The sequence below is a fragment of the Diachasma alloeum genome, unplaced genomic scaffold (assembly GCF_001412515.2).
Source record: "Diachasma alloeum isolate Michigan unplaced genomic scaffold, Dall2.0 Dall_scaffold_00343, whole genome shotgun sequence".
In the NCBI taxonomy this organism is placed as follows: domain Eukaryota; kingdom Metazoa; phylum Arthropoda; class Insecta; order Hymenoptera; family Braconidae; genus Diachasma; species Diachasma alloeum.
The window spans coordinates 163,370-179,907 of NW_021680482.1; the positions used below are offsets into that span (position 1 = coordinate 163,370).

At 35.8% G+C, this 16,538-nt stretch overlaps 1 protein-coding gene across 2 annotated transcripts in view; it reads left to right on the forward strand.

Annotated features, from left to right (window-relative positions):
• The window catches only part of LOC107040788, a 34,185-nt gene that overhangs the window by 12,020 nt on the left and 5,627 nt on the right, over positions 1-16,538 (forward strand). For both annotated transcript variants that reach the window (XM_015261030.1, XM_015261031.1), the window contains exons 3-9: positions 3,994-4,064; positions 11,524-11,621; positions 13,235-13,358; positions 13,450-13,681; positions 14,381-14,905; positions 15,257-15,301; positions 15,967-16,440. In XM_015261030.1, the coding sequence (XP_015116516.1) occupies positions 3,994-4,064; positions 11,524-11,621; positions 13,235-13,358; positions 13,450-13,681; positions 14,381-14,905; positions 15,257-15,301; positions 15,967-16,440 (1,569 nt within the window). The remainder of the gene's footprint in view (positions 1-3,993; positions 4,065-11,523; positions 11,622-13,234; positions 13,359-13,449; positions 13,682-14,380; positions 14,906-15,256; positions 15,302-15,966; positions 16,441-16,538) is intronic.

Genomic DNA, 16,538 nt, shown 5'->3' on the forward strand with positions numbered 1-16,538 from the left:
GGTTTCTTGTGGAATAGAATCTGTATTAGTAGCGAAGCGGTGAAACTGTTTAAGTCGACTTAGCTCTCAGCTGAGTTTTCAAGGAATATCTTCGAAACTAAGGCAGATAACGAATTTTTCATGATGATCTGGTTTGCAGCAGACATCGGCATAATCAAAATTTTGAATAACAGCTAAATTTGGAATAAGTATTGCTAATATTACTCACCAATTTTTTGATTTTTGAAATTAACTATCAATTTAAATTTTCATATTCCGAATTATTTTATCAACTAATAATTGAGAAATTAAATTACCAATTATTATATTAATTTTCAAATTTCGATTACGATAAATAAATCTAAATTACTGTAGGGTGCAACTCCTCATAATATTACTAAAAGTAATGATTGATACCGATTAATGCTATGTTTTCCAGAGCGAATTAAAGGCTACAAAAAACGTTGTGACAAAAATTTTGTTATCTCCCTTAGATTCCGAGATATTCATTAAAAACTAATTGTCAAAATCTACTTGAATCTTTTACCGCTTCGCTAGTGATATAATCCATGTCTTTTCAGGGTTTTCATCATCATTGACTCTCACTACGTCATAAACAAACCCCATCAATTTCTAGATTTTCAACATTTTTTCGGTAATGGGAAAAATTATGAATTTCAGAGCGAATGTGAATTAGCTCAAGTATTCAAGCAAGAAATGTCTGCTTTTATTGCTTCAAGGATCGTAAACTCTCGGATTGATTTTTTTATGCGTTGTCATATTATACTCCGACCACTGCTGAGTATATTATACTCTCTCACTGTTGACCAAATTCCTAAATGTCTTCCCAATCCGCAGAAGCAGAAAGAGAAATTTCTGATGTTTAACATCATGAGAAAAACCTGTCCAATCATCAATTATTTCTGATTATTTTATCAAACAAAGAATTTATAATTTTTAATAAATTTTGTCTACAAATAAACTTCTGTAATCCATATCGACTCACAAATTTTCATTACCATTGACTGTCATGACATCACAAACATGTTTTTTATGAAAAAAATTAATGAATCTGTAAGTGAATGTGAATAAACTCAAGTACTAAACCAAGAAATATTTTTTTTATGACCTCAATGATCATAAACTTCCGGATTGATTTTTCTTTATGTGTTGTCACATCATCCTCTTTCACCAATTGAGCGAATACCCGAATATCTTCCCAATCCGAAGGAAGAGAAATTTTTAAGGCTTAACGTAATGAGAAAAACCTGTCAAATCATCAATTATTTCTTGTTAATTCATCAAACAAGAAATTTGATATTTTAACTTAATTTTTTTTAGAAATAAAACTATGCAGTCCATATCTTTTCAAAACTTTCGTCATCACAAACAAACAGCATCAATTTCCTGAGTTTCACTATTTTTTTCTGAGGAAAAATGAATGAATTTGTGAGTGAATATGAATAAATTCAAGTATTTAAGCAAGCAATATCTTTTTTCATTACTTCAATGATCGTAAACTTCCGGATTGATTTTTCTTTATGTGTCGTCACATCATCTTCTCTCACCTGTTGACCGAATACTGGAATCCCTTCCCAATCCGTAGGAAGAGAAATTTTTGATCTTTAAATTCATGAAAAGAACCTGCTAAATCATTCATTGTTCCCCATCAAACGAATATTGACTGGAGCCAAGTTGTTTATTCAGTAATAAAGCGTACGAGAAAGTATCGTGCTAATTGGTTTCACTTACAAATCGAAGAACAAGACTTATCAAACAATTATCTGCATACATAACAAATTTTTTGCTACACGGTGAGATGTGTAATGAAGTCGGAAGGTTGTGGCTTAAAAAAGGAAAGTACCTGTTATTCGGACGAAATGAATGGTGTAATAACCTGGAGCACTTTCTTTTTATACACCCGCTGTATTAAATACTCGGATAAATATGATAAATGAGTGTGTTTAATCACTCTATTTCTCGGTTGCGAATGAAGTCTATCCTATTGCTGTAATTTTTATGATTATTTGATGAATATCAGGATGTGCAACAATGTGGCGTGGCTCGTGAGAATGAAACTAATGAAAAAAACAACAGATTGAGGATGAAAGTAAAATTGTTGGAATAGTCGTAACCCGTAACCCGTAATACTCATCAGCGCGTCTGAGATGAGTTAATTGCTCGTGTATGTATCAAAACGTAAGAATTACATGGGTTTATGTTACGAATGGTTTAATCCAGTAGTAAAGTGGTAAAATAAAACGGTGAATTCTACTTTGAATTCAATTTTGTTAAATTGATCGGCATCGGAAGAGATTTTGGGGAAAACTTTTTCTGCAGGTTTTTAATTGCGTCATTAATAACAGAATAAAAACGTTATTGTTAGAATAGGGGTTCTAAATTGAGTTTCTGATTTCTTTGATTTAACTGATGATTATTGACGGGTTAGAAACGATTGATTGCATTTTTTGTTTTTTGAGCGATGACAAATTTCACTTATTCATCACTTGTGAAATTTTTTTATCTGACATTCCAAATAAAGGAAATTTTATTTATGTCATTAGGCCCGATAAACCGCCGTTCTAATCTCGCTTTGCTCGGTTAGATCGCGGTTTTCGGGCCCAACGACAGAAAATATCATATTTCACACGGCGATAAAAACATTATCCACTGAGAAAAAAATTTATTCCTGCCAAGAAAATGTTATTGGTGATATCTTTTTCATACTCTTAGTAGAAGAAAATATCTCTTTTGGAACGTATTTGCCCAGGCCAGTCATTTCCAGGTGCTCCAAAATCAGTTCCAAGCGTGAGAATTATGGTGATCTATAAGAATATTCTTCTGCACATGACCTCGAAGAAACTCCAATAATAATTATTAACATTTGGAATTATTCCAATTTTCTTTACCTGAGAAAATCACCAATTTGTAAAATCCGGAAGATATCGGAGAACATTTTGTCAAGGTCATATGTAGCATAATAATCAGATTGTTCAACATCACTGTAATTTTTGAGGATAGACTTTGGACTCTCTGAAAATGACTGTCCTGGAAAAATTCGTTCTGAAAAAATGTTATCTTCTGACGAGAATATCATTCCTGGGCAGGAATAATTTTTTCTCTCAGTGTCTGGCGGATGTGGCTTTATAATCCGAGTCGAAGGCGCCTGATGACATAATCTACTATTTTTACGATGTTGGAACCTGTTGACCCTTGTTACCCTTGGGGTCGAAAATATTGTTAACAAGAAAACAACACATTCAATAAAAATATGAGAAAACGTCATATCAAGGGGACTTTGTCCCCGCAATGTAGACACACTTCGCTATTCTATTTGTCATAAATTTATTCATATTTGCCATGTTTGCAGAAATCTATTTCATGACAATTAAAATGAGAGTTACGAAAGGTTCAACAATTCAAGAAGCGAAACGGTAAAACGGTTTAAGTCGACTTAGTTCTTTGCTGCGTTTCCCAGGAATATCTCCGAAACTGAAGAAGATAACGATATTTTCGTAACAACATTTTTTCTAGAGAAAACTGAGGACTACAAAACAGGTTCTGACGAAAATTTCGCTATTTCCCTTGGATTCCGAGATATTCATTGAAAATTGGCCAATAGTCAAAATCGACTTGAACCGTTTGATCGCCTCCAGACGTAGAGCGAAATTGAGTTTATATTTACAATCGGGTTTTTCTCTGTACAAATGTCCAGGTGGTGAGTAGAGGGTAAGTGTGTAGGTGAACTTGTTCTTTAGCTGAATGGAATTGGTTGAGTGAGCAATGTAGAAAGATGATGAGTGCTACTAGCGTCCGATATTAAATGTTGGTTGGGAATTGTGTACGTTTGCGTGAATGAATATGTTGAGCAGAGGCATGGTGGAGACACAGTCACCACACAACAAAAAAATCCTATATTGCAAAATGTGATTTGAATGATGCAATAGAGTTTTTTTAATTTGCTCACATGTAAAAAATTCATCTCAGATTAATTTTTGCTTTCTCATGTTACAGGGGACATCAAGACGAGTTTATTAGCCGGAAGTAAATTTAACGTAACCTGGCACCTGGCGTATCCCCACCGAGTAAGTGAAAAAAATCTCATTAAAATAAATGCGTAAATAACAAATAAATAAATTAACAAAAACATTGAAACGAGAAGTTATTTAAATTCACAAATTTGCTCAACGGGATTTTCCATCAAGTTTGAGTGCATTCCGAGTAATTGCATGCGAATTGAATATAATTCATAGTCAGTCACTGAGCGTTATGAATGAGTAAAATTTAGTGAAGGGCCCGTGGCCTCGTGGTTCACTATAAAAAAAGGCCCCAGCTATATTGCGACTAGTGGCAAAGTTTCAACGGAGATTCCGATGGAGTATACTTGCGATACCAGGCTTGTAAGAACTATTTCAGAGTGGGGATGAGCGGGTACAACTAACTCTCGGGCGCAAAACCGGACGGCCTACACGCGTTTTCTTCTCAAGGTAGTCGCGCTTTGAATTATTCAGAAAAGGAAGGCTTAGGTATTTAGTGATCGTATAATACATCAGCGCGGTTAACCATTGGGCTGGGAGGAATTGTTGGGAGTCAATATACTCTTTGTGCCGAGCTATTCCAACGTTATTTAGTCATGATAAATTCACTCGTGCTAAAGAACAATGCAAATGACGCTCGCCATGACAAATTTCACTTATTCATCACTTGTGAAATTTTGTTATGTGACATTTCAAATAAATGAGTCTTGAAATTTGAAGTGTTCAGGAATTTTCGGATTTTTATTGATGATTCGGAGGAAATTGTGCCGGAAAACAGCTGTTTTTTCAGCAATTTCGTGAGATTGACGCATTTTAGTTTAATAAATCTGTTTATTTCAAACTTTTGCATTTATTTTTTTTATTCATTTATTTCGGTGGGTGCAAAGTACACTTATCCCTCCCGCTTCGCGACTTTGATATGACTTTGCGCCTACGCCGAGTGCTTTGGAGTGGCCTTCGGCGCGGGTGGCATCTCCACACGTGGGCAGGACTTCTTTATTTTACCTCCATAAGTTAGAAATATACTATTTCGTCACTCGTGCAGAAAGTGAAATTGTACGCACACTCCGCGTGTGTACAATTCCAATTTCCACATATTGTGATGAAATAGTACATTATGTCATCAGCCGATAAAAATATTATCTGACGAGTGTGGCTTTATAAGCCGAGTTGAAGGCGAGGATTGTTGTCACATGAGTCGGATAATACTTTTATCGCCGTGTGACACAATATTTTATGTCATTGGGCCCGAAGCAGCCAAGCCAGGTTAGAATTGCAGTTTCTGGATTCTAGTAGTGTCATAAAATAGGGTCCGACACTCGTGAGAAAAGGGTTCTTTAACCTTTGAGAGGGCGCCGAGCGCCGAACGCGTTCGGTAAAGTTACACGGCCATTCGCCATTACACCGCCTTCGAGTGCAAGAAAAAAATTGCCTAACGGGGCGGGAAATTTTATTGTACAAGAGGATAATTTTTGCATCCATCGATGTGTTTTTTTACCGAACGAATCGTAGAATATTTTCCACAAACGGGTATTTTTTCAGTGAATTACATTTCGCTGTACGATTACCTTTCGCACAGTAAAATTTGCCACGATTTTCTAGGTAATTTTTATCCAACTTTTCTCTCCGTGTAAATTCGTTTCCTTCGCATTTACAGAATTATTTCATTTCTAAGTAATAGTCTTCGTTTTGAAGAACTATTGACTTGATATAAATCTAAATGCACATCTTTGATCTGTTTATTTGCAAATCAAAACGTATTTATTTGATCTATTTTTTTATTCAAATGAAGTTTATTCAATTCAAATAAACTATTTTTATAGGTGTAGGAGAATAGAAAATGCCATTGGTCGATTATATCAATATTCAAACCACGAAACTGTCGCATCATGTCATGAAATTATTATTAGAGGTTTCAGATTTTCCGAACCACTTGACTTGAATATTGAGTGCTCCATTGAAAACACTGGTTCCATTCTCAACTGTGAAAATTTCTAACTGGAATTTTCAGCAAAGACACCTCAAAGTTCCAAGTGTCCACGAATTTTCGATGTTTTACAGATTCTATATAATAATTTCTTCGAGAAGACGGGAGTCTTCTTGAAATTTTATGGTATCGCAGTGAAGTTGAGTTAATTAACAGGGAAATATAAGATCTTTCGAATGTTTTGGCATGAATCTCTGGTTTTATAGAAAAATAGGAAGTTGTATTCCTCAAAACTATCAATATTCAATTCTCTTCAATAAATTGTGATATTATCTCGTGAACGTAGAGATAAAACTCATATTTCCTGAACAAATTCACATGAATACATGGAAGGAAATTCTTTAGAAACGGGCGCGGAGGGACAGCCAAGGAAAAATTCCAGTGCTGGTACTGGATTTCATAGGAAAATGAATGAAAACTGTAAATTTTAGGTCAATTATTTCCTGAAAATGGGTAGAAATCTCGAAAATTCCGGTAAACATATTCTTGAATTGTCACTAAATATTCATGAATTCATTGGAAATTCAAATAGATTGAGGGATTCTCATCTCAATGTTGTTTAACAATTTGAAATTTCATTGAATTTTCAGTGAAATCGGAAATTTCATGAATTTCCCCCCCTTAAATCGCATTCAATGTCACTGCTAAAAATGACTAATCCACTGTCCTTGAAATTTCAATTTTTTTCCAACGGTTTTCCCTACATTCAAAACGCCTATAAATTTTAACATTTTCATTGAATCTTCATCCTATATTCTACATGAAAACAAAAGTTTTCCCAAAATCTCATGGTATTCCACTAAAATTGCGTCAATTTACCTGAAAAAAATCAATTACGAATTTGTACTTTTAAAATGATTAATCCGCACTTCGATTCGTAAAATCATCCCATCACGTTCCAAAAATATTGAGCTATCACTTGAAAATTCCCAAAAAATGTGTCAAGAAGATCAAGAAACCTCAGCAAAGTTCCATTTCTTTTTGATGATGAAGAATACAATGAATCCGGTTGACTCACTGAGGCATTCAATCGATCGATGATGACGAAATTCCGTAGTCCATAGAAATCCAGCAACGCACGCTTCGAAATTCCCACCGATATCTCGTATTATGAAATAAATGAAGCTAAATTTTTCATTTAGCGGTGTTATAAACAGGGAGAAGGGGTATGGCAAATGAGGAGGAATTTGGTATGCACGTGTGTCGATGAACGCGGAGGGATATAACGTTGAGGCGTGCTCGATACATTCGAGCTATGCGAGAGAGTCCGTTATGACCTCAAAAATAAACATGACAGCATTTTGAAGCGATTCAGGTGATGCCCAATGAGATTTTCATTCTCATGGTCATTAATTTCGCTCTGCCAATGAGTGTTACCCGATTTTAAAAAAATCGCACAAAGTCATTAATGTCCTTAATGCATGTAATGACCTGAAATACCCGATGAAAACGCGAAAAAAAAATGTAATGACGCGCAGGTGTTATTGGTCTGGCGCGTCAATGCGGAAATCATTGGCGCTGACCTTCATTCGACATTCCATCGAGGCCTCACAGTAGGTTTGTGACTCCCCCCCAGCCCATCCCCGTTACAAAATGGGATATAATTAAACTCAGAGGGAGGGACCGATCGCCCCGTTATATTTCATTTCCCTCGCCCACTGACGCCAATGGAGAGACGATTTTCCTGCGGATTAGATGGGATCAATGACTCTAGAATCTCCCCGTGATTTCACTGACACCAGAACAAATTGAGACATAAGAAACGTGGGCATTCCACCGTCGTCACCTATCCCGGCAATTTTTATCTAATTCAGAGCAATTTGTGGGCTAAAAAGATTGAATAAGATTCCAAGGGTAATTGTGGATTTTAGTGTGCACATAAAACTCGGAATTTTATTCCCATTCGTGATTATTATGATGTAAACTGGAGAAGATAATATAATTCAGGATTGAAGTTGACGGTTTTATTTCTATGAAAATTGAGGAAAATGAAGATGGAAATGTTTTGCTAAATCCACTGGATTAGTTCCCTTTTTTCATAGGTAGGGTGAACTGGTCAATTTCTGGACGGGGGTTAGTTTCTGGACGATTTCAGTTTGCATTGAATATTCTATAAATCAAATGAAAATTGTACCGATTATTTCACCTTTCAATAATATTAGTCGTGTATAATCATGTGACCAATCATTTTTTCTATAGATCGACATTTAATAAATAAAAAAAAAATACGGCCCAGTCGTCCAAAAATTAGGGGTTTCGGCTGCATTCAACTATTTCTTAATTTGGTTATTCTTTGTATTGTTATTTTCAGTTCAAATAATTTTTTTCTGCTAATTAAATCATTCTTGAAGGTGTGGAAGCCATCATATTCCCATTTAGGAGATTCTTCTATTTTAGATAATACCACGAAACTCGAATTTCCCTTAACCGTCCAACAATTGTCCTGTTCACCCTATACACCGAGGGAAAAATTACTTTTGCCGAGGAATCATTTTCTTGGGAGAAGAATTCATTTTTTTAGGAGCGGATTTCTCTAGGCTAGTCATTATCAGGTGGTTCAAGTCCATCTAGAAATAATACAATTGTGGGGAATTATGGGATGATTATGCTGCATATGACCTTCAATTAACTTGATGGACAATTATTAACGTTTAGAATTATTCGAAATTATTTTACGCAAGAAAGCATAATCATCTCATAATTCATCTCATGATTAAACATAATTATAATATTTGGAGATGGACATGGACCACCTGGGAATGGCTGGCCTGGAGAAATAAGATTCTAAAAAAATCAATTCTTCTCCCAAGACAATGATTTTTGAAGTTGAGGAATAATCGACACTAATTTTTTATCTCCGAGGATCAACCTATGGAGACACTTCAAAGAGAAAGAATGATTTTTTTTGAGTGATTTTTCAAATAAAGACACCTTAGAATTCAAAGAGAAGAGGAAAATTTTTAATTTTCATTAAATATTTATGCTAATTAGGGTATTCACGCAAATTATTAATTCCATCAAAATTTAATTGATTTACCTGAGAAAATAATGAATAGACTAGATATTAGCCGAGAATGAATATAAAAATCTTTTGCTGAATCCACAAAGTCAATTCGTGGGTAAATATTCATAAACTGCTTACGGTAAATGTTTTTTATTGCATATGAGTATAACCTGAGGGATAATCGACACTAGCTCCGTTAGTGGAAATACTACGAAGAGAAAGGATAATTTGTTGACTGATATTTGATGTAGAGGCTCCTTAAATTGAAAGTGTCCCTAAATTTTCCGATTTTCATTGAAAATTTAATTCTTCAAAAAAACCGAATTCTCCGCACAATTTTAGAATTTGCAGTAAAATTGGGTTGATTTACCAGAGAAATTAACAAATCGAGTAGGCATTAGACGAGAATGAAGAGAAAAATGTTTTTCCAAGTCCAAAAAATCGTTTCGTAAAAAAATTTTCATAAACTTCTTACGGTGAATATTCTTTATGGCACATGATAATTCAGACTACCTTCTGATCGTAGAGTATCTATCAATATCGACATTTTAGAGAGAAAAAAAGTAAATTTTTTGACTGACATTTGACGTAAGGACTTTAAAATTAAGAGCGTTCTTGAGTTTTCGATTTTTATTGAAAATTCAATTATTCAGGAAATGAACTCGTCACGCAATTATGCGATTTACACTACAATTTTGTTGATTTACCTGAAAAATTAATGAATAAGAGGCTGAAGGCCCTCGGGCAATGGTCATTTGCAAGAATGTATGTTTCTTGCAATAAATAACAAGTTACAAAAGTTAAGTTAATAAATAAGATAGATATTAAAAAAGAATGAAGATAAAAGTGCTTTTATCCCATTTCTCACTCTGCAATTTTACTTTCCACACCTTGCGATGAAAAATTAAGTTTGACACTCGCGAGAAATGTGTTCTGTGACCCTTCGGAGGGTAGCACTCGCCTTCCACGAGCCCTACACACCTTCCGCGCTTGAAAAACCACGTTTACACACTCGCATCGAACTCCACTGCTGCTAAATCAACAAAATCATTTCATAAAAAATCATCATAAACTTCTTACGGTGAATATTTTTTATGGCATATGAATACAACCGGCAGGATAATTGACACTAGCTTTTTATCCCTAACTATCCACCAGTGAGACACCTCAAAGAGCCACTCAACGATGGAACCGCAGCGTTTATTACTAACATTCCTTTGTGCATCATGATGCGCTTGTTTGTGTCTAGTATTTTCCCCCCATGCCAGCCAGATGTTAACGCCAGATTCGCCAATGCTTTCACCCGGGTGCCTATTCAGTTTTTACTGGTGAATTTTTCACCCGTAATTCCTCGACATTCAATTATTTTTACACCAACGACATCTGCCAAGTGTGGAATTTCGTTCTTGAGATATCTCTCGGTAGCCTCTACACTTGGGCTATTATAGCTGGTATGGGGCTACGGATGAGGGAGGGCTCAACTTCCTCACTAGCCAAGATAACTGTCACCTGGGTAAAAGTACACAGGAGCGTTAGGCACGCGCGTATCGTACCAATGGAATCCGGGTGAAAGCCGAATACCAAGTGTAGTTTACTGCCAACGGTTTGGGCTTCTATATTTCGAGGCTCTTCGGATTTTTCTGGAAACTTGTCACACTGTTAGAAATTTTTCGATATTTAAAGGGTAACAGAATGCCCTTAATTTTCCTAATTTTTGAACAAATTTCCTGCCGAAAGTTATCGATATTTTTACTAATCAAAGTAGGAGGCGATGATGAAGATCAATGTGTTTTGGAGGGCAAAAATATTGATAACTTTGTGCCGGAAATTTGTCTAAAAATTTCAGGGAAACGGTGGCCTTCTGTTACCCCTTAAGTAACAGATGCAGTTGAATTCTCAATATTCTGAAATTGAATTCAATTCAGTAGCGAAGTAGTAAAACGGTTTAGGTCGGCTTATCTCCCCGTTGAATTTTGAGTTCTCAATCGACTCTACAAAAAAGGTTATAGCAAAAATTTTGTTATCTTTCTTAGATTCCGAGATATTCACTGAAAACTGGTCAATAGTCGAAATTGGCTTGTACCGTTTTGCCACTTCACTACTGAATTTCAATAAAATTGTTCATGGAATCACGGATTCATTTTGGTAACTCAATAAAATTAAGTTTTTCATGGTGAATGATCATTGAATTTTCAAGGGCAATTTGGATTTTCAAACCTAGCGTGAAAATCAAGCACTACATTCAATTGAATTTTCAATAGATTGAAAATTCAGAAAAGTCGCCTTAATTATCGCAATCTTCAGTAATTTTAATTGTCGTATGACCCTGAGAAAGCAAATTTTATTGAATATTCAAGCAAATTGATGGATTTATGAATAACAAGAGCAATGGAAATTCCATGTAAATTATTCGTTGTTAAAAATTTAAAGATTTTTTACTTGAAATTTAGAGAGTAATTTTCTAACAGTATATGAGACTTTGAATTTATTGTTGATGGCTTTTTCGTGGGTTGCAGGGAGGATTCAGATTGCAGATCCTTGACGCTCTCGATAGGCCACTTATCGACCTCACACCTGTGACACAGCTCAGTGAATTTGTCGAAGAAGATGCAACGTAATCAACACTTTTTTAGTGACTTTTTTCAATGGGGTGAATTGACCAGTGGTCGAATCATTAAGTCTAGAGCTAGTTCTGATCCCTAGATTGGTATCCTTATGGAGGGAAACGCCCAGCGCGTCATTTTTCTTTAAGGATATCCAAGTATCATTTACAGTTTGGTACAGACCACTATAGATTCAACCATTTTCAATCACAAAATTTGTTAATTAAATTGCGTGAGAAGAATTAGAAAAAAATTATGAGTATTCAGTGTCATTTAAATTACATTTTGCACAGAATTATTATTTTTTTAAACATTTGTTGTGTATAATTTTTTTAGGCATGAAATCGATTTTTGGTAAAATTCGGAATCTGAATAAATTTGTTACGATTCCGAACACATGATTTATATAGTGGAAAATTGATTGTTTATAAATTATTTATAGAAAGCGCTTGTAATTTTCAAAAAATGCAACTTTTTATTATTTTATCTATCTTCATCCAAAAGTAAACTTTCTAATTTTTTTTCGAATTTATAGAATGGTTTCTAACGGTTCAATATCGACAGGCTATTTTTTCTCGATATTATCAAAGTACTTGGATATCCTCAATTGCCATTGACTGGCTAATCGGAAAAATTGAAAAACAAGTGGAAAATTGCTTTCGCCACAACGTAGTCAATATACTTTTGCTAATAAACTAGCAATTTGCTTCGGAATGGAATTTCTATGACGATGTATTTTAAATTAAATTCAATGATGCATTGAATTCAACATTTCCCCAATGTTATCTTCATTTTTTCATCTTCCCCTGAATTATGGTTTCAAAATAAATTTTTTCAACAAAAGATGATGCAACCAATGTCATGATCGAACTCGGTAACGATGGCATCGGCAGAATATTTTAAATCACAGTTAAATTCATTTAAGCAATTTTTTCGTTTATCGTTGAAAAATAGTATATTCGAACTCCTGAGACTAAATTTAGTTACCCTGATACAAAAAAAAGGAAATTTCGGAGTTGCTGAATACAATGCTTCCATTCGGAAGCAAAAATTTACTTTGTTAATTGAAGTGTCTCAAAAGTTATAGTAATTTTTAGAACTGAAAAATAGTAATACTGAAAATTTGTAAATTACAAGAGTTTACATAAGTACAGACAGACAGACAGACAGACAGATCTATTAATGAGGAGTCAATTCACCCATCACTCAAAATTCTAATATCACTGTTTATAAACAAAGATATTTTTTAAAAATCTATCAAAATCGTCCCCCTTTGCCTCATATATAAATTAATTTCAGAAAATCCCAGGCATTTAATTAATTCAGTAAAAAAATCTTAATTAAAGCACCGGATTTTTTCAATTTAAGAACGATATCATTCCATTAAAAAAATTACACAAGATTGAAACTCCTCCATCGTCTTCCGAGAAAGTGTTCCTTCAAGTTCCTCAAAGAAATGTACATAATCCGAATTATGTACTTGTCAAACTGTTCCTGAGAATTAGAAATTTTTCCTCCAGTCCTGAATGTTAAAAATTAATTATTCGTTATCATAAAAAGATTTTCCCTCCCAAAGTAAAATGAAGAATAGAATAACTTACATAACATTCATTCTCTCTAATAGGGCACAGAGTTATCCCGTTGAATTACCACAGAATTTCACCTGTACAGATTGTACAGTGAGATTGCTACGCGAGGCAGAGGAGTGGGGATCGAGTTACAGGTTCTGGTCCTGTGCGGATATTGACGTGAGTTACAAAACGCCTGAAAAAAAGTAGTATAAAAAAAAGTTCCAACGGCGCTGGGGATACCGATTAATCATCCCCGTGTGACAAACAGATACTGGAGAGAAAGACATACAGAGAAGATTGCAGCGGTCATGGGAGATATCTTTTGGGTAGATGCAGGTGTGACCGGTTTTATCACGGGGCTAGGTGTGAATTCAGAGAGGATTGCCTAGACGATTCAGACTGCGGTAATCAGGGCACCTGTGTCGACAATGGTGGTACAACAGCCCCAACAAAACACTGTTATTGCAATGTTGGATGGTTTGGTCCGGGATGTAGCAAACGTAAGTCACAACTTCTCACCATTATTTTAGCGCTAATTAGAGTTAATAATGAGAGCGAAGAGCAATTATCAAAAATTTTTCACTTCACTTTCTCGTATTTTTCTGTCATTAAGTGTGAAATTACGAAATTTCATGGTTTCTCTCGAGAAAAAATATCAATTGCGCAGGAAAAAAGGTTTGTTGACTTTTAGCGAAAGATTTAGTTTTTTACGTGCTTTTAAAACTCACATTTCTCCGCTTTTCCTCATAAAACCTTGAAGTCATTCATAATTGAACGGCTTTTCACATTTATTCTTTCAGATAAAGTTTTTCCTGATTTCTCCCTTCGGACATTTGCTCAATTTTATTCAGAACAATTTGAATTTTAATATTTCGCACCATAAACTGAATGAAACACTGGTGGAGACATCAAACGAATGAATTTTTGTTTTCCAAATGTTTCATTATGTTTGCTTGAATGAATTGATGAGGTTGAATGATTGCTCTATACATGCAATTGACGATGAGCCCGAATAAAAGTCCATTGATCCCGAAAAGTTGCACAATTGCATAAAAATCCCACCGATTTTTCCTGACTTCTATTGATTGACACGAAATAATTGAATTGAAAAAAAAAGATAAAAAGTTCCCCGAAGAACCGGACATTTCAATCGAAATTCTTTCACAGCGCATGAGATAATTAAAAACTATAATCAACAGGATCCCCAGTTAAAACAACGGAAATTGATCTCGACGGTTACACGATGAAACGTTTTTCCGATGACTTTGCATTCTACTGGAGAATTCTCAAGGACACGAGTGAATTGGAAGGCGTTATGGTAGTGAACGGCACCTCGTGGGTTGGCGTTGGTTGGAGACCAACGAGTTTGACCCCAGCCTGCCGCGCCTTCCCCGAGATCCACAGTAAGAGTGATAATGCTGAGCCCCTGCCACGTCCCGAGCCAAAGTCCGAACCCACGAGTAGATCCAATGGTGCCAAGGCCAATCAGCCTACAGCCGAACCCGAGCCGGAGGCATCATCCCCCAAGAATGTACGTAAACAAACGGCTAAACTTCGAAATCCATCTGGGGAAGCAGAGAGTGAGCCCGAACCTAGTGCTGAGCCGTCGAGATCAGGGGCTAAACGACGATCGGCAAGACCCCATGATCTCGGGGTTACACCGAGAATTGATACTGACGTGACGGTACAAACGAGTGTTACTTATCGCGTCAGCACAAAACAAGGTGAGTAGAAGTGAAAATAAATAAGGATTTCTACCATGACGGGTGTCTTATTGGTAAGCCAAGGAAATTTCCATTTCCGTTGGCCAAAGGGAAAGCTCTTTCGTTTTACGATCTACCGAGATATACGATAAACAAATTTTCCGATGATTGTCCAAGTGTCTGCATCACCGAAACAACTAGACCGATAATAACTGTATTTTCCAGGGGAAATTCACCCAGATGATAGCCATAAACTTACGATTTTACTACCTCAGAATAATCTCAGAGAATTAATAACATCGTAATGATCAAACTTTTTAACTCTGTCCCTCACTTCAATCTTGGAATGAATTATTGTTAATCTTCTTACAGGCCGTAAGAGAAGGTCCCCCGAGTCAGCGAGTGCCGAGCCAACTGGTGAGTTGAAAAGAATATTAAAAAGTATCTATAATAACGATTTATTTACACTGAATCATCTCACACTGATTTTACTTTACGAGTTTGTCTTCTCCTCATTTACGATATTCGCTCGGTTGAACCAGAAAAATAAATATTCCCCTAGCATCAGACGAGCGTCTACAAACTTGTTAAATTGCTCCTTTGGATGGAATATCGCAATTACTTTTTCTTTTGTTTCAATTATCCCATGCTCATTTTCATTTTGCGCATCTCAATTTGTTTCCACCTTTTTAGATATTCGCACGGAGAACTGAGAATCTTCCATATTATATTATTTTCCTTTCATTTGTATTGTCTCCTCATGTTTAAATATCACTGAGAATTATTTTCACAACTATTTATAGTTTCATCATAGAGAGTAATTGAATATTACAGTTGTATTTAATAACACGTAGGAATGAATAAAATATAAACAGTAGCTACTGATTTTAATTTATGTAGATTATAACACGTAATTATCACACAAACGTAGTGTATTATATAATTGTACGAGATTTAGTTCACTCACCTCACTCATCCACTCACTGTACACATTAAAATTATTCGAATGTGTTTATTATTTTATAAAAGCACATGGTGTTGGTTGAGTATAGTAGCACGGTGTTGTTGCTTTTGTTGCACAGGAGAGCCTACGAGTGAACCAGAGCCTGATAAATTACATCCTGAACCCACATCCGAACCCAGTAGTGAGCCTTCGTCAGAACCAAAATCCGAACCTACTAGTGAACCCATCTCTAAATACCAATCCGAACCCAGTAGTGAACCCCCCGCTGAACCCATATCCAAGCCAAAATCCGAACCTACTAGTGAACCTGCTTCCGAACCAAAGTCTGAGCCTACTAGCGAGCCCTCATCCGAACCCAAATCCGAACCTACTAGTGAACCCACCTCCGAGCCTTCTACTGAACCTGCTTCTGAACCTACTAGTGAACCCTCTCCAGAACCAAAATCTGAGCCTACTAGTGAACCCACTTCCGAGCCAAAATCCGAGCCCGAACCCTCATCTGAACCTAATGGGAAATTAGACGTAATATCACATCCCGAGCCCGCGGCCCCATTGGATACTGCGTCTAGCACCAAATCGGGATCAACCGAAGGTAATGATTTAACTCCAGTAGCGACTTAGCAATCATCACGAAAGTATGTAGTACCTGTACAGTAGAACTACTGGTTTGAGTCATAAAAAAAAGAACAA